Raw genomic sequence first — 20788 nt, forward strand, 5'->3', positions numbered from 1 at the left:
ATCTGTGCCAAAATTTTTTTTGCTTTTCGTTTCTCCCGCATGATTCCGAAGCTGTGATAGCAACAATCCTTATCGAAAGCAATCATTGTTCGCTGAAATGCCCCAACAGAACATAGATATCAAGAAGAAAGCGTAAAATAAAGACACGTTCGTGACGGAAGTGTAGGGCAGCAGTCGGGAATGACACCACTCTCTCCTTTTATTTTCATATTTCGCCACTGCACCGCACCACATAGGCGCGATGCTATCTGCCATGCGCTCGCGTGTTCCCTTTCATAAAAGTGACGGCTGTACATACTCATACAGCTGTCAATATACAGTGTGTCCCGGCCATCTTGCGCGAAATGTGTTAAAACGCCGGCGTTCACTGTGGTATACATCAATTTAGAATAGCAGTGTCGGCGACCGTTACTGCTTATTTTATCATGTTTTATATTACGTCACCCCACCAAGATTCTAGTTCTTCACAGCCTCGCTGTCGAGGACATGCCTTCATCGCCAAAGGCTATTTTAGGGGCGAAGCTCCTTAAGGCGGCACCCGTTCGTCCCTCGTAGTCGTAGTCGTAGTCCGTAACCAGTCTTACGCTTTGACCTCCAAGGTGGTGCCGGTGGGAGATTTTTCCTGTGCGTTGTTGAACAATAAAAAATTCGCAGCGGTAGCTAAAAGCCGACTTCTTCTGTCTCTCATTCCCATTAGCAGCCATTCTTTACCTCCAAGGTAGTGCCTGGTGAGATTTCTCCTGTGCGTGATTAAACAATAAAAATTTTGTTCAAAACGCCGTTGATTGATGAAATAAACCTACGAAAGACGCCAGATGTTTTGTAAAAGCAAAACGGAAGAACGCCAGATGTTTCTAAAGCAAAAGGAAAAGACGCCAGCTGCTTAACGAAAGACGCCAGATGTTTTCTATAGCAATGGTTTTCTAAACAATGAAAATTCACAGCGTACATGTAAAATTAAAGTGAGCTGCAAATCGTCATAACTCATCGAACCTTTAGTATAAACGCGCCCTATCTCACGTCGGTGATGATGTACTGGGCAGAATTCACGGAAGATTCACGGTTTACCGATGAACCTCCGCAGCTTCGCCCACTCATCATCATTCACTCCGTGGATATGCTGTGATTTTTACTGAAATTATTTGATCGCGCCGACACTATTGCGAGGACAGATATATTTTTTTTTTCTGTATGAGCATCACTCAAGCTGGTCATAGACTAATTTCCGAAGGGTCGAGGCAATGCTCCAAACCATGAGACAATCACAGCGGTCCAATCTTAGTCTACTAACTCGTACGTGTTATCATAAAGGCGCATCATATACATGCAGGGCTTAAGTTTGTTCCTTCACGCTGAAGATTCTAATTTAATAAATGAGAAAGAGCTTGAGTTCAAGTTTTCTTTGCAGTTTTAATTGGTCTATAATGTACACATAGTAAACAGTGTTGAAATCATTCATGCAAGGAAGGGCACTCAGTCTCTCTTTAAAGAGATGTGCAAGGTATTTTCTTTCTACATCGGATCAGCTTTCTGACTCTCAGGTGCACATACACTTTGTTGCAGTTGACAATGAACACGCACACTTGCAAGGTTTTTAAAATCTAACATACAGTAACAAGCCACTGTTTCCTACTGCTATCCAACTGTACGTTTCCGGTCAACAGACATGTCGGCCGCATTTAGCGATCCAGAGAAAAAGCCCGCAATAAATACTGCTCCAAAATGAGATTTCGAAACAATACTTCATGAGAACTCCACCGGTACGTTAAATAAAAATAAAATGTCACTTTTAACGAAGAGTTGTTTGTGGAACAGTGAAGGGTTCAGTTATGAAGACATTGAGTAGGCAGGTAGATGCGTGAAACTTGAGTGGCATCTTCTTCACGACTAGCGTCTTGAGGACTGTGAACGTGGCTGTGCTCACATCAGTTACTTCCGATGTAGTGCAGCATTGCACGGAAATAACACTGCTTCCAAAGAGTGCGTCTATAGATTACCCTCTGCTAAAAAAAACAACGTGGAGAATATTTAAGGTGTAGCGTGCGCAAATCAGTCGGCTAAATCTTCCAAACTCACAGCGAGATTGTTTCTTCTTGAGCTTAAAAGTAGCTACCTGCAATTCCAAAACTGGAACGCACTGACATTTTGTTGATTTCTCAAATAATCTCGAAGATTTTGTTGAATTCTCGAATAATCTCGAACAACAAGAAAAGCTTCATTTGCCTATAAAGATGCATGTGTTATATGCAGTGTAGCTTTCACAATTATAATGCGAACAAATTATGAATTTTCTGAGACGTAAAATGGTGGTATGCTTTAGGGGAGTTTGTAGACTGCCGATTAATTTTAGACGAGTGCTTTCCATGTTATGTATATTTGTTAACGTTGATGGGTTGTATGAAAAAGCTGTGCTGCTACTAAGGTTTGAACACATTCTGCGAGTTGACGAAAGCATAATGCCAGTATTGTGTTTTCTAAACATGTGTGAAAATGTGCCAGCTAACTTCACATAAAAAAAAGGAAAAGCAAGAATGAAGCATTGATTTTTCTCAACCCATCTTCTATTACACTGTTCGACATACTCTAACACAACTGGAGAAAAAGATGAGGAAGAAAGATCATATCCCACAAACAACTTGCGTGCTTCAATATTGTCATCTCAGAATCTGCCTCTGAGGGATAAACTGGTGTGACAACCAGAGCAGTTCTCATAGTCAACAATTAATGCTTAAGTAAAAATGAGAAAAATAAAAACACAGTTAACAATACAGACGAGAATGATGAATAAGCGTGTCATGAGTTTATCTTACAGAAAAAAAAGGACACCATAAATAGGTTCACACGTTTCAATAGGCTACTAGTCTTGCACTTATCCCCAGCTGAGGGTAACACTTGTTACAACAATAAACCAATGAAATATGATACAGAGATTTGCCTAAGATATCTCGGAAATTATTACAATAAAGGCCTACAGCAGTTACAAACTATCATTTGCCCATGCCTATTAGGGTGAAAAAGCTCCTCAAGAAAGTTTCCGTGAGGTATTTTTTTTTTCTGCTTGAGTCAATTGCATAAATACGCGTAAGTCTGAAGCTGGTGACAAAATCAGTGAAAGATGTACGTTACTGGAAAAAAAACAAAGAAATCCAAAAACAAAAGTCATTTGAACACACTTGTTAGCACTGATGAAGGAAGCAGACCCACTGAAAACATCTGAAACTGGGTCATTGTACACTGAAAATAATGCCATGCCTTCAAATGTAACATCACAGACTAGATTGTATGTTTACAATGGTTGAGCATGTTCATACGACGAAAAAAAAAAGAATCAAACGGAGGCTGGTTCTGGCATGGGATAACGTCGGGTGGGATTCGATGGCCCATTATGACACAATAATCAGATACAACACTAAGACTTTAAACTGTCCGCCATGCCCGCAATCTCCATTCGGTAGGCAGGCAGTTCACGGTAGCACAGCAGCAAAATGCCACACTGTCAAGATAAACATGGTCTACAAAGGGCTGCGTTTGGTGTTTCTGTTACAGCATATGTAGCCGATTCTTTTTTTTTATTGTTTGCAAGCCTCGCAGTTGTGTAAGAAGAAGCAGAGGCAGCAGCAAGGCAACACTGTTGCAGTTTAGCCATGCGCTGACAATGCACATTTCAATGCACCACTCAGGGCCTTTACAGACAACACCATACATTGGGGGTCATTTTCTTAGAAGTTGCCTCTGTATAGTCACACAGATGAACCTCCTGATATTACTCCCATTGAGGGCACAAACTTATGCTTACATTTGGAGATGCTTGCTTTATATTTAGTCGATCTCTGTGTTACATCATTTACATTGCTACACTGTACATGTTTTGTAAACTTCCAGTATAGGCAGAGACGCTTCAATTTTTCCCCCTTAGACCTCTTGGGTGTGACATCCGAGCTGCACATAAAGGGACAAGATAAACAGCCCCGTGTTTTTGAAGTGTAGAAGGAACAAGTGCTCGCGGTGTGGCAAGCATCCATTTGCAACAACGGCCAGCATCACCTGGTTGCAGCCATGAGATACAAGAGTGACACAGAAGAAAAAATAATGAAACTGAACTTAAACTTATCTTAAAAGAAAACCACAAAAGGAAAAAAAAGGCAAACACGGTTATACACATATTCGAAATTGCAAAGTCCGATATATAACAAGAACGCGGGAAATGGACCACAACACGTAAAAAAAGAGGGTGATGGCGGCGATGTGATTCTCTTCTCCAGTTTTTTTTTTTCTTGCCTCCTCACCATGTTCCCATCGTCGTTCAGAGCTAGATCACACATCCCTCCATCTCTTAAGGGACAAAAATCATGCAGAGGAAGAACTCTGAATGCTGCCGAAACAAGCCGTCAGATAAAAGGAATAGAACAATACACACACACACACACACCCGCGCGCGCTCACACGCAAACACACGCACGCACACTTTTACACGCACTCTAGCTAGCGCTGCAGAAGGTCCCATCACGGCGGCGATTTTGGCACCTCTGCATTGCACACGAACAGTACATCGACACACTACGCTACCGCGTATTTAAATAAAAAGCGGGCACGGATAGAAGAACATCGAGGTCTGGTGGGGTGGGGAGCGTAGTGGGAGGGCAGTAGGCTGAGGGACGCGTACAAACATTGCACTTGGAGGAGAGACAAACAACACGTCTCGTTTCCAGAACTTCGTGCGCATCGTATCTTCGCGGGGTTTGTTCTATATAAGTCCAGGTGTATAGCGCGGCGTAGGAGAGGGTGACCACCAACACGCTCTCTCCCTCAACTCGGGGGTTCTTTTTTCTAGGTCTCGCGTCGTGGGCGCGGATTGCATGGCGGCAGAGTTCAGGTCTCCATAAAACTGGCCGGCGACAGCGACGACCGCTTGCCGTGGGAGTCGCCGATGCCGTTCGAAGACGGCATGCGCGCCATCTTGCCCGACAGAGTGCTGACGAGCTCGCCGGCGCTCGGAGATGACGTCATCGCTGACGACGGAGCGCCCAGCAGCGACGCCATGCTGGTCGGACTGACGAGACTCGGTGGAGTGTCCAATAGACCCAGCCCACCTTCGCGGTACCTGAGCAGAACCAAAACAAACAGTGCGCCGTCAAGAGCAGCTCCGGGAATAAAGACAGTGAATACGTGAAAAATATGCGGCGAGAAGGGGGATTTCAGAATGTATCACACACCGAGCACAAGGCATGATGTATCGGACACTTAAGTGAAGCACTAAATCAGTTTAAAGTTCTAAAGTGATCAATTTTTCTGAGAACTCTACCGTCGTTAATTTTGCAAACATATACTGGTTCATTAATAAAAAAGAAAACGAAGCCTAATGTTGTAAATTTTATCAGAACAGTCGACTATTCGGATAGTTGAGCTGCACGATTTGGGTTGTTGAAAGGAGTTGAGAAGGGAGAAAGTAACCGAGGAATACAATGTGACGTGCAGATGCATCGAATCTTTAGGTCGGGCATTGGGTTTGCCACCGAACAAGTGACCAGTGTCTAAGGGAGTCATCTCGTTTTGTTCGTGCTGCACGACTTCGAATTATGACAAGCCAACTTTCCCACACCACTGCACCTCCCTGTGGATGATTGCAGTGTTGGGCCTGCGAATATAATTCTGTCTGTACATAAGACGACAATCTTCTGGAGTGAAGTGCTACGCAGCTTTATGATATGGGATCCGTCCACATCAATAACATGAGTACGTTGGATATACGTTTCCAGTGAACAAGGGAATGACTCCGCCACTTGGCTCGACGACACCGTCGCGACCGAAAAGTAATTAGAAATCGTCACGTGCTCCAGAGACTGGGACACCGTTAACGAAATGAAGGCAGTGACAATGCGCAGTAGCAGCTTCTTCACTGGTTCACATGAACATCCCCGCCCATAAGAAAAAAGCTAATTCCGCTTCTTTGATCCTGTAAATAGTGGCAATGTATCTTTCACGGCCCTCATTTAGCTAACATTGTATTTGTGGGCCTGTATTATGTGTTTTCCGCTTTCTATTACACTGTACCCACTCCCTTCAATAATGTTTAGCACTGTGGTTAACCTGTGTAACTTGCTCAATTGTTGCTAAAACATATAACTCAATTCCTTGCCAGACATTTTTAACCTAGATTCTACTTTATTTTGCCTAAACAACTTTCTTTTGCAATGTTCTGCTTTCGTTGCAGTTTCATACTGATTTGTTTGGACACACCTCGGCCAGGCCGTATTCAACAATCACGGGCTGGCCTACGATTATGCACTTGCTTATAGCTTGGCTCGCGATTATCTATTAGCGGGAGGGATAACGTCATGGAAGAAGGATGGCTTTCACTATGATACTTGCCTTCTAGCCCTCATAAGGGACTTGTATTCGGAGATGCGCAGCTTCTTGCCATCCACGATGCAGGTGCGCTTGGGCCGCGGTCGGTACCGGTAGTCTGGGTGCTTCTCCATGTGCAGCTTACTAAGCCGCGACTGTTCCTCGTAGTAGGGCTGCTTCTCAGAGTTGGACATGCCCTTCCATCGAGCGCCTGCATGTAACATCCAACGTTAGTTAAGCCTTCGATAGTCTCGAAAAAAAGCGTTCCACCCATGCGCACACACATAAAGAGGTTGAAGCTTCAGATTTTTCGAATTCCTCCCCAAAATGTGAACAGCAGTTCGTCAGTATGATGTCATGGCTTTCAGACTTCTTAGTTTCTTTTTTTTTCGTATTTGGCCGTGTTGGATCACTATAATTCCGGAAGCTTGCCCAGCTACTTTTCAACGCCATGTAATTAATATCCGCTAAATAATTGTATAGCCCCAAACAAACTTGTCGAAGTCCATGGCGTCATGGCGATCGAGTTCAAGGACACGTCGTGACCATTTTCTTTTTGCACCTATCCTGGATCAGAAGAAGCATTTTTTGCGCCAACAGTGCAACAGTGGTGTTTTTGATAGTGAAACGGTAGTTTGTGATCAATGGCCCTTTTAAACATGCGCGACACCGCTTATATCCCGCGCCACCCTCGCAGTGATGCTACCGAGGACTTCTGATTTGGAGCAATTTTTGGAGCAGCAAAATTTCCGTTTTGGAGCTCTTTGGAGCAGCAAAATTTTCATCTTGGGGCACTTTGGAGCAGATAATTTTGCATCTGGGAGCACTTTGGAGCAGCGAATTTTATATCCTGGAGTGCAATACAGAAGCATATTGCATTAACATTCAAGCACCTGTGTATTATTATGGGGCTCTTATGAAGGCTAGAAATATTTCGATTCATTGCAAATCTCATGGAAAAAAGATCTCAGGAGCATAGGCGTGCGCACAGGGGGGGGCAGGGGGGGCGGCCGCCCCCCCTAATCACATAAGAGGGGGGGGGGTGCAAAATCTGCCCCGTACATTGACCCTTGCGATAGCAATTATATGGACACTCTCGGCGGATTTTTGCCGTCGCCGTTGCCGTCATTTTCCGTATAAAGTCCAAATTAATAACATCACCACGCGCATTCTAGCCGCGGGTAAAAGCTCGCGAACGCTGGCGACGAACGCGGCTGAAGCGGAGATTAAACTAGCCGGCCGTCTGTCTCCGCCGCACGGACAGCGCATGAGATAACATCTTCCCGCGTGCGGGCTTGCCGTCGATTGCTCATATCAAACAGAGAGGAAACGCCCCGCCCGCCTTTCGTAAGGAGCATGAAGGGACGCCAGGGGAGCGGAAGGGGGGGGCGCATCGTTCGAAGGGCGCAGTCGCTTGCGCGCGCGCTATCTCGAGGCATCAGGAGACGGCTCGTAAACTTGCTGTGCTCTCAACGCTTACATCGCGTTTAGAAAACTCAGAGCAAGAAAACGCTTCGGTTCCTGGAGCGGCCATATTCCCTTAAACCAGCGTTTTGTTGAGTTACGCGAGATCGGATCCAAAAGAGTTAGCTGCTAGTCTTACTTCGTTTCACAATACAATTTTTTGGTATCGCATTCATTTCTTCGCTCTTAATCGAAACTTAGTTTTTTTAACCGTTGGCTATGGGGCGGACGTGTAACATGGCGTAGCCGCTTCACTGTGGGCCGTCAGCGACGGGCCCGCTACTGACAGCTGCGCATTTGTGGCTGCTCCGACCAGGAGATATGATTTTACTAATGATATGACATTTTTAAAAAAGCAAGCAAAAAATTTGAATTGGAACCCTAGCACGTGAGCTCGAAAGGGCAGGGCCTTTTAGGGGGTATTTACCGCGGAGTGATTACAAACTCGGACGTGCTGGCGGAAGGAATTACGAAAAAGCTGTTCTGGATGAAGATCCATGGATAAAGTATATCTGAGGAAAAGTGTCAACGCGTTTCCACCGTTCGCGTGCTCTTCCATAAAGGCGAAGCAAGGAAAATTCGATATTGTCCCATATATCTACTGCGAGCGATCCCAGATTTCATTCCGCGATGTCCGGAAACAGAAGTGACAGACATTTTAGCGGCACTCATGTAGTTATTGCTGAACATTGCTTTCCTTACGTGCCGTGCGACGCTTGAAACGAGCTATCAGCAGCGTTTCTGGAACAGACGACGTCCGCCGATGAATCGCCGTCGCACTTTCTCGCTACCGATAGGCCTAGACGTCATGAGCCTCTACGGATAGCGCGTTTTGCTGTCGAACCGACTTGCAGAACAGAAGCTGCGTCGGCACCGTGCATGGCATCGTGGCTTACTCGGAACGCACGCGCGAGCGGTATTTATTCAGCGGAATAATTCTTGGTCCATGATTGCGACTTTATTGGCAGCCCCAAGATCGAGCTGCACATGTTCTGACGCGCCGGCGGTGCGATTGCCGGTGATAGACAAAAGTGAGACTTTGGCGCAGTTTGGCGCAAATTTCGTCGGTATTATCAGGATGGCGCAGTAAATACAATTTGGCGCACTTTGGCGCAGTTGGCGCAGGAGTGGAATCACTGCCCTCGGCTCTCGATATCAGCAATCCTTGTCATCGTAGTGTCCTAGTGGTTATACAGTACTGGTTTTACAATGTACATATTTAGTTTAATTATAAATAATGCCAATAAAGAAACAAGTTCTCACCGAGTATTTTCGAGATGTTGGAGTTGTGCATGTCCGGACAGGCCTTGAGAATTTTGCGTCGTTCGTCTTTCGCCCAGACCATGAAGGCATTCATCGGCCGCTTGATGTGAGGTTTTCCGTCCGGATCCTTCTTGGTCTGTCGTATAATCTTAGCACCGACTATTTTGCCTGCATAGAAAAAGGAAAGGCGCTTGATGTCACAATACGTGTACGTATAGCGTACTAAGCCGCAACAGTTAACGACATGCAGGTGCTTATAACATAGACAGGAAGGCAATTGCATCAGCTCACAAGATCAATATCTGGCCTAGTTCTACGGTGTATTAGGGTAAACACAGGCAACCTATTACACAAGAATAAGATTGTGGCTTGAGGCTAGGAAAGACGCTTATTTCTTCCTTCCAAAACGAAACGCGATGCAGCGTCGTGGAAAGGAGGAAGAGCGAAAGACAGAACAGTGCGGAAAGGAGAAACCACCGTCTAATGATGAGTACTTACACATTTTACTGAGATTCGTGCATGTACAAAGTGTTAAATAACTTCAGGTCAAATTTGTTCAAGGTTTTAAAACGATATAATAAGTGCTGAAAAAATTATGACATTGATGACAACGGCGATGATATCGTACGGTCGAAGTGCAAGTTATTTTGGTCAAAGAGCTTCAGTAGTGCAGGAAAAGTCCTCACTTGATCCTTTGGTGTCGGTCTCGGAGGCCGAGCTGTCGTTATCGCGGCGGGGCGCGGAAGACGAGGCCGGTGGCCGTGGGAGGGCGCCACCAGCGGCGGCGGTGGACTGGGGCAGGTACAGGTGCAGGGGAAATGGTTTGTCCGGCCCCACCAGGGAACCAGGAGCCCCCAGTTCCTTGTGACCAAGGCCACCACCGGATAGCAAGCTGCCTGCAAGAGGACATGCAAGCAACATCAGCGCCAATCATGACTCATCAGTTTTCTGTGAACCATTAGCATAAGTTTTGAACAAAGTCTCACGAGCTTCCTTCTTTTGGAAATGCTATGCGACCGCGTCGATGAGATCTGCTGTAAATGGGATTTTGCTGGACAGAAGTAGTGCTGACAAGGTCCCCAGCATTTCGAGCGATGACGCGGATTCCGTGGTACGCCACATGATCGTTAAGAAGGCCTCGGGGGCCACGATGAATCGGGTCGCGCATCAGTCGACAAATCGCATTGGGCCACCTTCGTAGTAGCGTTTCTTCCCTTCATCGGTGCCCACAGCTGACGTAAAAATTTGCCTCGAACGAATGCCCGCTACATGTCGCCCTTCATGAGTTTGACGATGTACACATGACAATCGCGAGAGATGAGCACCGACGCAGATTTCAGGAAGGCCCCAAAGAAAATATAGAACTTCTTCGGCCAGTTCAGTTCGATCAGTTCTTTCCTCTCTTTATATAAAGATTCAATTCACATGAAAAAACTTGGAGGACGCTTGAGCTTCGCCTTCGAGAGTAGAACACTAGAGCCTAATCGGGCCCCGATTTTCGTGGTTTTCAACTTTGTTTTATTGCGCCACAGGGAGTTACTTCCCGTGGGATGTGTGCGAGGCTCGCTCGGCCTTCGTATGAATACTATTACCGATATCTTTAAAACACGTTTTGCCTACTCTCTGTGAAAACAGTCGCCAAATGAGCTCGCGCTACCACATTACTTGCGAATAGAGATGTACAACATACCGGTGTAGGAGGGAATTGCAGGGTGACCCATCAGGCTTGAGAGTGACACGGGGATACCAGGGGGATGTCTGAGAACAGGAGGAAGACCTGGGTAGGCTGCTGCAGCTGACAAGAACGGAGAACCAACCTGGGCGAGAAAGGAAGCGAAGGTGCGTGAGAGCGAGTAAATGACCACCCGCAGAAACATTTATCATTTTAATAAACGCTCCTGACAGGAATTAAAAGACATGAATAGGTAAAAAAGAACTGCGACATAATGATCGCCGCACAAATACGAACGCACATCCAGTTCTTGGTTATACCGTTCCCCTCATTCAGTAAGGGATGAAGCACGATGTCAAACTCGGGATAAACATTATCCCCAATTTTTACAAACGTGATAAGCGCGCTGAAACACGAAGCACGTAGCAGCGCATGCAGAATTACTTGAAGTCATTCATAATTGTTGAAAGAAATGCTCCTTCTTTTACAGACATGATTTGCCTATTCTCGCTTTATGTGAAGCTGTAAATGCATTACAGCATTCGTGGAAAAATTTAGTCACTGCAGAACTCACCTGACGGGCCCGTTGCCGGGCTTTTGTTGAACTCGCACAGCTCGGAAGCTAGATATTCGCAGCATTATACCACATAGACTCAAGTTTCGTACGAGCGACAGCAGCCTGGAGACACGATTTCGTCGACTTCAGCAGGGATTGCAAGCGTTATTCGAAAAAGCTGTACTTACAATAAAGTACGCATTTGGACTGGTTGGTTATAATTACGAGTGGAAAGACAGCGCTTAAGAGACAGGACAAGCCTCAGACCTTTGTCCTTTCTCGTCCCGTTTTTTTAGCGCTGCTTTTCCACTGTACATACAAGCTTATGTCCTGAGAAAGTCCTTTCTTATCCCGCCTTTTTAGCGCTGCTTTTCCACTGGTATTACAAGCTGATGTCCTGAGAAAAATATTATTGCGAGAAAGGTGAGGCTCACCGATATGGGGGCGCTGGCAGCAGTGGCACTGAGAAGGCTGGCTGCGGAGTGAGGTGAGATTCCTGGGTGAAAGCCCCGGGGCGATACTGAGCTGCGGTCGGAGTCCCTGGCCTCGTGCTTCACGCTTGCAGGTGTCGGGCTCCCGCTGACGCTGCGGTCGAAAAAGAAGAAGGGTAAACGTTCAAAACGGTGCCAAATAGTTTGCACATGGCGCATTCGGCCAGCACTTACTGCACAAAGAGCATCCCTCTTTTTTTGTTTCACTGATCAAAGAACCCAGAACATTTCAAAGGATGCATGCACCAATCGTATACGTATAATTGGCACTCTCCTACAGCAAGCAACCTCTCTCCGCAGATTATGGCTGAACAGCTCGAACGACGGGACAATGGAATAACACACAGGGCTTTCCACTGTTTCGCCATAATGTACGCAAACCAACTAGCCCAGCTAAAAACTCTTGTGCATTTCGCTGTAGACTGCAAGCGGATCATTGAACTCACAAAATTTCCATACAGCATTCATGTCAGGAAAATACACTGCAATTAATTAGCGAATTACTTGAGTGCCTATGTGGGCGTGTGTTTCTGCAGCAAACAGATAGCAGCGTGTAAATTATAAGAATTTGCTTAGAAAAACATCTTCCCTTCGACGAAATCACATGTGAATCGCGTGAAAAAGAGCAGCACACATGTGCGTACAGTTTGTACCGACGTGTAGAAGCCTACGAACGCATACCTGCTGGCAGTGCTGCCCGACGAGCTTCCTCGGGGCTTGCTGAGGTTGAGCGGGGTGTCGAGGTCGGGTGCCGGGTCCGGTGCCGCGGCGCTGGGCGTGGGCGTCCGGTTGCCCTGACAGGAATTGCCGGTGGGACCTCCACTGCCTGGCACAAGTCGCGCAGCAGGCGTTAGCGAACTGCCCGAAAGCGGCAGAAAAGGTGATCCACCCGTCACCCACGGCTGCAGCGGAGACATGGCCGCCTGGGAACACGAATGGACATCGAACATGGTTAGTGATGTGACTGGCTTTCGCAGGTGTTGCCAAAGTCTTCCGTCTTGTTGCAATTATTTTTATAGTATCAGTCTCGACGGCCCCGATCCAGTTACACGCGACGTGGCTGACTTTAATCTTCGTGCCATTTCACGCCCCGCGCAACCACTTGCTGACGAAGTGAAAAGTTGTAAGCGATACTCCCCGGAAGGGGCAATAAGTCGATAATACGGCGGGATCTTACACGCAGCAGAAATCGCCTCTCCGGGGCACCAGATTGGACGTGGAAGGCAATGACCTGCGTACATTTTCCCAGCGCTTGCGGGCGGACACACACGCTGACACAACGGCGCTCATTAGGCGCTTATTGTGCAGCGGAGGAACGAGACAGCAAGGAAAAATGCGTATAAAGCCTAGAAGGTGTCCCTTATAATCCACGAACAATCTACAGCTAAGCTAGATTAGCTGGTACGAGGCATTCCCAGTGCTCCAGATAAGAAAAAAGTTAGGTTCACCCTTTAAACCTCGTGACAACATATGTGCGCGAGAATACACGTCATGTGAGGGCCGGAATAACAACCGGCCACATACGGTTTAACGTGCAGATGGTACAGTAACAGGCATGGAGGGTCATATGCATTCAATAAGTGGCTTCATAGACATCGACCAACGATGTACGTCGTTGACAACAGAACAGAGGTACGCGGCCATGCGTCTACTTCAAACGCAAAGCAGCAGCTTGTACGAGCAACAATTTCCGGCGCTCCCGCCTTTGCCAATATAGATTCGAGACTGTACTCGTTTCATCTTCGACGTCTCCGTAACGGAAGCGACTCAGACCTGCGCACTGAGCACACGCCTGCCCAAGTCTGTTTCTCTTACATCCCACACGCGTCAAGCAGATTCGGTCTAGCCTACTTTTTTTCCCCGCACCGAAGTGTTTTTCGCCCAAGCGGCCGTGAGAGCTCACGGCCGGCTACAATTCAATTGTGCCGCGAGCGCGAGGCGGCAGCGACGGCTGCATATTTGATACGGCACCACCTAGCGCGTGCCGTTGTCCGCATTCGCGGAAGATGCGCGCTCCTTTTTCTTTTCTCTCGCCGCCGCCACTGTATAGCACGAAGCGGCGGCCCGGCGGCACAGGGCTAAGTGCTCGCAGGCCTCGGCAGCTGGTCCGGGCCACGCGCACTCGGTCCGCGCCTTTTGTGAGACCGGCGCGAAGCAAAAGCGCCTCTCTTATTCTCAGCCGGGCGCCTTCTCACTTATTCATCTCCGACGAGACGGACCGCTTTGCGTTGATCTAATCACGACCTGCCGTCTATTTCTTCGCTCTCTCTGTCTTTTTTTTCTATCGGCTATTCCTTATTCCCTACATTCCCTCGCCCTTCTATAAGCGTCGGTGTTTCCTCTAGCAAGCTGCCATATCACATTTACTTCCTCTTTCCCCGTTTTCTTGATAATCACGTAAAGCGCATGAAATCTTTCAGAGAGAAGCGCTTCCTCCTTGAAGGCAGGCGAGCTAGTGAGCGCGGGAGCCGTAAATCTGGGATTCCTTTGATCGACATCAATGGCGGAGTGACAGCTCTTCAAGGACGAGCGTGAAGAGGAAATGGCTAGCCCGAGAAATTGTAGACTCGTATACACGCAGATTTGTTTGCATGCGGAGTCTTCGTTTAGAGAGCAGTCTACAAACGACAATTCCGAAAGTGTTCCGAGCAGGCCCGTAGCCAGGACTTTTTTTTTTCGGGGGAGGGCGGAGGGGGGGGGTTGACTATTTGAGAAAAACGCCTATTTTTATGATATATTTTCGATGAAACACCATGTGTCAGCAAAATTTCGGGGGGAGCGGGGCTCCTGCCCCCCCCCCTCCCCCCTCGTGGCTAAAGGCCTGGTTATGAGTGTTCCGTGAGATGGCAACTTCAACTGGAATCGGCGGCGATTGTGTGCGAGTTACAAGAAGCGATCAGCGAGTATGTCTAAATCCCTTATGAGCGAGAGCGCGGGCGAATAACCATTCATTTCGCCGCGTACGACTGTAGTAGTACGCTAACAACATCTAGCCAGTTTATAACGAACTTCCATAAGTCCAAGTAGATACCCTTACTGTGCACCGTCTTCTGGATCGTGTGGTTTTGAGCCGACGTTTCACTTGCTGGTGAGGATTGCGAAATCAAAGAAAAAAAAAATGAAACTTACAGGGTCCCTTATGCATTCGCCTAAGACGACTCGAAGGCGAAAGCCATTTCCTTTTTCATCACAGTCAATGTATTGATCCTCCCCCCTCCCCTCCGAAAGCTTTCTGCATCTAACGTGGTTTTGCACTGCCTCCAAGATCGGGGGCATTGCAAGCCTTCTGCACCTCGTCCCGCCACGGTGGTCTAGTGGTTATGGCGCTCAGCTGCTGATCCGAGGTTGCGGGATCGAATCCCGGCCGCGGCGGCTGCATTTTCGATGGAGGCGAAAATGTTTGAGGCCCGTGTACTTAGATTTAGGTGCACGTTAAAGAACCCCAGGCGGTCGAAATTTCCGGAGCCCTCCACTACGGCGTCTCTCATAATCATATAGTGGTTTTGGGACGTTAAACCCAAGATATTACTATTATTCTGCACCTCACCTAGTTTTGCATTGCCTTCGTGATAGACCCACCTTCGACCAACCGACGATGCCATGTGATGACGTCGTGCTGTAACGACATGATGACGTCATCACGTGATGATTTTTTTGCATCACTCGTGTTGACGCCGACGGCACCGACATTCAATTTTCGCGTTTGATGAGGCATCTACTAATAACCACATCGTCTCCACGGCTTGCCATTTTAAGGAAAGTGTTTGTTTCCGGTTCTCCACCCTAATAACAACGCAACAGTGCTTTCACTGTGTTTGTCCGCTTAGTCAAAAAAAGGCCAAGGAACCGTCAACTCCAGGACATATGTTTGTTAGTGGGGAAGAGGGAGGGCAGTAGTATGGTAGTGAGAGTATTGCCAAAGCAGCTGGGGTCCCGTCGGCACGTGCCAAAATGCGGTCGCGTCGCATTAGCCCCACAGAAACAGCGGCAGTTGAAACAAAAGGAGCCAAATGACTCGGGCTGGAGGGAAGAAAAACGGAAGTTTTAAGCGCGGGGCGGCGCACGGCAGCGGTGGTGGTGGCATGGCTGCTCTTCTGCCTCACGTGGCGTTACGCGCCGAAAAGTCGCGCAGCTATAGCGGACGATGGCGTCCGCGCGCGAAGGGCCATTTTTCTTGTCAACGTTCCCGGCGATGGCGGCGGCGGCATCGCTATTTCGAGAATCGCGCGCGCGTCCGAAAATCGGGGAGAAAAGTGTTGGGAGCAGCAGCAAAGGGGGGGGGGGGGCAATGGGCGACAAAAAACACACAGCGGCTAAAGGGACGGCACACGCCAGCCAAAACAAAAAGCGAGCGCGACGAGAAAAACAAGAAAACAAACAAACAAAAAAGAAAGGATCAAGAAGAGCAGAAAAAGAATGAAAGAGTGCGCACCCGGGTGCGTATCACAGAAGAGAAGGCGCGTGTGTAGGCTAAACTGGGCCGGCCCTGGAAGCAAAGAAACAAAAACAACAGCTTTCGAGAGGTGACGGTGACGCTGACGAGAAGAGAGGAGCGACCCCGTGAAGCTTGAGGAGTGGGCGGTAGACGTGAAGGCATCGATAAGCACACGCCAGCGGCGGCGACTGCCCCGAGCGTTGACACTTCGACAGTTCGACATGTCTGCCTCCCTCCTTCGTCAAAGGGGGTTCTTTTCTCTCTCGCGTCATCTTTTGTTTCTGCGACCAGTGCTTCTTTCCTCTGGAGTCGCACTCTTTCGCAGCTTCGTCTATTCGTCTTCGTTGAGCAGCCATCCACCTCTTTTTGTTTTCTTTATTCTGTATTGAAGAGAGCTAGCTGCCTAGCCAGAAAGGCAGCGGGGCTTCGTGAAGTATGTAGGCCTCGTGAGCGATCGGTGTGCGTGGGCGTTGCACGCAGAAGGGCGCAACTGTCTTATAGCGGGACAAGAGGAAACAAACGACAGGATAGAGATTGACAGAATGCCAAAAACGAAAATATAAGGTAGCGAACAATCTACTGAAAGTACCGATGTGCTGTTCGAAACAGTATGTCGTGTACAAAAGAAACAAAAAAAAGTCGAAATCGCGACACTTTCTGGACGTCAGAATTCGCGATAAAACATAATGAACAGACGTACAACTGCAAATAGCGTGAAAACGGGATAGGGCATGAGAAAACACGAGACACAGGCGTTGAATGCCTTTCATTATTCTCCTACGTTTTGGCGCCGTTTATAGCATGGCACGTATTCGTATACAAACAAGCCCAGCTAACCGCTATACTGTAAAACGAATACAAGCGATAGCGCTGACAACGTGGAGTGTGCCGAATACACAAAGCTTGCCATTCCTTAAAAGTTATTTTCTTATTGGCCTGCTCCACAAGAAATTCAGATATCACTTGTTTTTGAAAACTTCCTCTGCTCTGTGAATGGGGGTTCTCCGTGGTTGCTGGACTGTCCGTGACACTAGACAAATGCAAGGAATCTAACGAACATCACAGGATTCGCCGCCACCATGTAATTACGGCGGAACCGCTTACTCCTACGAATACCTACAATATGCACCTCACTAGATCTATACAGCCAACACTCACACAATACGGCCGATAAGTCATATCTCTATAATGCCACCGTATAAATATCAATAGTGTATGGTATCCACACCTCAGGCCTCCCCAGAAATCAATGCGATTCAGCTGTCTTTCGATCTCTCCACAGGATACGCCGACAAAACGGTGAAGGCAGGTATGTCTAAACACACGAACGTAGTCTCAGTGCAATAGCACAATCGTCTCTCGCCGTTGCAAAACGCCCGGAGCCTTAGCAATAACGCGCACGTAGACACACACGCAAGGCATCCAGCGTCAGCGCAAGGCACATGCATTCTCTATGAACGCCTACCGGGGCATCGCATCCCGCGCACACATTCTCTCTCTCGAGGGGAGAGGCGAAGAGGAAGACAGCCTGGGGTCAGCAGGAGGCGCCCGTTTGCTTCATTATTCAATCGGGACTGCATTAGGTCATTAAATATTAATCGGCCAAAAACGCGGAACTCGTCAACAATGGGGAAGATAGCGGCCGCCGGAAGGCGGGGAGGGACCCCACACACAACGCTAAAGCATTGGCAATGCCGCGTTACACAGCATTATCGGGCCACCTCCGTTCTCAAACCAGACCTTTCGGCGGCACGGAGGAAACGGCACGATCCCCCCCCCCCCCCCCCCCCCCGCCACTTATACAGGCGGAACCTTTGATTCCGCCGTTTGCCCTCTTCTGTGCTTGCAGCGTTCTGCCCCGTCCCCGCGTAGCCCTGCGGCGTGCCTCTGATTTACTGTCTTCATCTATGGCCATATTTCTTGTACACCCCTCGTGCTTGTATGCCGCAGGATTCCTGACCCCGCGAGTTGTTCTCTTCTCGCTTTTATCGCGCGTCCCGTATCCCCCGCCCTCAGCGCTTGCTGAGGTCTCATCCGAGCACGCATTCCCTTTCAACGTGCGGCACATGTAGATAACACGTGCAGCGGCATTGCCAGAACAAAAGGTGTCGGGTTACGACTTTCCAGTCAGGTGCAACGTGCATCACCCCCTTTTAAGCCAAAAATAGAACGAGACACTCGCTTTTTGGCTGTAGGTGTGGCGCCATAAGCGTTAGTCTGCACTGCACAGCACGAAGTTGATGAGGCGAAGTATGCCTGTAACAGACACTACATAGAAACACAGTGCATATGACATAGTAGTTCAGTGCAGTTGAGCTGACAGGCAGCGTAGAAACACGTCAAATGGGAGAGCCGTGTGTGTGTGTGTGTGTGTGTGTGTGTGTGTGTGTGTGTGTGTGTGTGTGTGTGTGTGTGTGTGTGTGTGTGTGTGTGTGTGTGTGTGTGTGTGTGTGTGTGTGTGTGTGTGTGTGTGTGTGTGTGTGTGTGTGTGTGTGTGTGCGTGTGTCCTCGTACACCTACAGGCGACTTTTAGAGCTAAGAATAACTATGTTATATACGCGCCTCACAAAGCACGGAACTTTCTGTGAACAGCCAGCCGACTGTATGCGAGCCTATGCGAGCCTCAGAGCCTATCCGGCCGAAGAGCCTGTCCCTTAACTCAAAGCTCGCAGCTTCAAGTTTCCCTTTAATACAGATCGCCGCGATAACACAAAAACACGAAAATAAAGGCTCAGTATGCTTTAAAAAGAAATGGAAGAGAATAGAAGAACTGCCGCTACAATAAAGGAAGCCCGTAAAAAAAGCAACAACACAAAAGGACCGAAACAGAATTAGCCTCGACCGGGCATATGCCCACACAGCTAAGTATAATGGCCACATAAAAGATCGGGCAGGTGCAGAATTTCGGCGGACCTTCTGTTTGGAAAGAAAAAAGGCTGGCGTCAGGTCACGCTCGCAAAACGCGCATACAGAAAGCCGATATTCCCAGCAACGGACCGCAATCCAAGAGAAGACCTTTCATCGCCGCCCCTCATCGTAAACGTCAGACAACGACAAAGCAAAACCAAAAAAAAATAACTAAGAGGCGGGCCACTGCGTCCCAGAAATAGTAAGCAAAGGACCCGAAGGATATGAAGGCATAGGTATAGCGGCAAAAAGAAGAAAGACAGAGGCGGCCAGGGCGCGACTAACTGAAGGCCATTCAGGTGCTCAGCGTCGCGCAGGCAGAGAGAAACAAAAGCCGCGGTGAAAGCCGACACCGACGGCGTGATGCATGATGATGGCGTTTCTTCGCACTGGTTGCGTTTCGTGCGACCCATCTGCCGCCGCGCGTTTCTCAATGTTTATGATCGCTGCTGTGCGCAGGCTGTGTAACGAGAGAGCTAGCACCCTATACGCGCGCTAAAGGACAAATGCGCTCACGAAAAGCATACAGGGGTCTTCGCACAATAAGCCTGCCGGAAGCAGCAGCCCTCGCGCCGCAAATGTGTACCGAGAATTACGACGCAGATATGGCGAGGTAACTATAATAAGCAGCATTGGCGAACATTCCGACATTACCTTTGATTTTTTTCATATTAAATGAAGGCTCGGCCCCTTCCTAATATGGGAACTACAGGAAAGGCAAAGATCACAGTGGCCATGAATAGGTTGAAACCTTAGCACCCGTTACAGGTATAGTAAGTAATGCTTTCTTTTCATCTCGATAGGAGGGGGGGGGTGTCTCTAACCTTCGTTTGTCCAATCAATTAGTTCTAACAAACTGTAGTGGAGCCTTGCCGCGCACATATATATTTCTTTTTTTTTCCTTTTTGTCACAGCTAACTTACTGAACAGATTGAGCACGCTCTTGGCTGTACTGTCAGCAATTCAAAGGTCGCCACAATACATCATCATCGCTACTGATGCCTCTTGTAGCTCGCATTCTACGCAAGTCACCCTGCGACCGACCTGCCTACCTTTATCTTAGTTAAAACTTTCTTTGCTATGTCTCTCTTTCTCTCACTCGCTTCTCTTCACACACAAGGACCTCCCGTTGAGAACTACTTGGGCTCTCTTCTTTCAAGGCTAACTCACGAGCTCGAATGTAGTAGTATTGCAGGCGAAAAAGAAACAATCGCCACAGCCGCCTCGCTTTGGGCACCTTTACAGCTCCCACTTGGCGGCACGCTCCCCACCCGAGCTGGACAGTAAAAAATAAATCTCGGCCCAGTAACCTGCCGAGGCCCACGAGAGTGTGGCGCCGTGCTGCCATGATTTATTGGTCGTTTCGAGGGAAGAGCAGTGGGAGGTATATAAGTGCAGGTTCACCGGTCAACCACAAATGTTATCTTGCGTAGAAGATCATTGTCGTTCTTTCTTTATTGATGATCTTCCTTTTTTCTTTTTTTGTCAGGTCACCATCATATACGACGCCGTGACGACGTAACGGCCGAAGAGCCTATTCAGAAGAAGCCGCTCTTTCTTCGGCCACATCACGTTACCACCTGCAAGGCCAGACAATGTCCCGGGTACTCGATCGGTCAAGCTACACAGCCGGACTCTTTAACCGCCCTCTCACC

General features: G+C 48.1%; 1 protein-coding gene across 3 annotated transcripts in view; it reads right to left on the bottom strand.

Annotated features, from left to right (window-relative positions):
* Positions 1-1390: 1390 nt before the first annotated feature.
* The window catches only part of LOC119383158 (transcription factor Sox-5), a 450853-nt gene continuing 431455 nt past the window's right edge, over positions 1391-20788 (bottom strand). For 2 of the 3 annotated variants that reach the window (XM_049412429.1, XM_049412430.1), the window contains 7 exons: positions 12473-12714; positions 11735-11885; positions 10759-10889; positions 9759-9964; positions 9073-9240; positions 6370-6556; positions 1391-5101 (listed from right to left, as the gene is read on the bottom strand). In XM_049412429.1, the coding sequence (XP_049268386.1) occupies positions 4870-5101; positions 6370-6556; positions 9073-9240; positions 9759-9964; positions 10759-10889; positions 11735-11885; positions 12473-12714 (1317 nt within the window). In that variant the 3' untranslated portion in view covers positions 1391-4869. Of the gene's footprint in view, positions 5102-6369; positions 6557-9072; positions 9241-9758; positions 9969-10758; positions 10890-11734; positions 11886-12472; positions 12715-20788 lie in introns of all 3 variants that reach the window. The other variant, XM_037651176.2, reaches the window with a different exon arrangement.

This window comes from Rhipicephalus sanguineus, chromosome 2 (assembly GCF_013339695.2).
Source record: "Rhipicephalus sanguineus isolate Rsan-2018 chromosome 2, BIME_Rsan_1.4, whole genome shotgun sequence".
Lineage (NCBI taxonomy): Eukaryota > Metazoa > Arthropoda > Arachnida > Ixodida > Ixodidae > Rhipicephalus > Rhipicephalus sanguineus.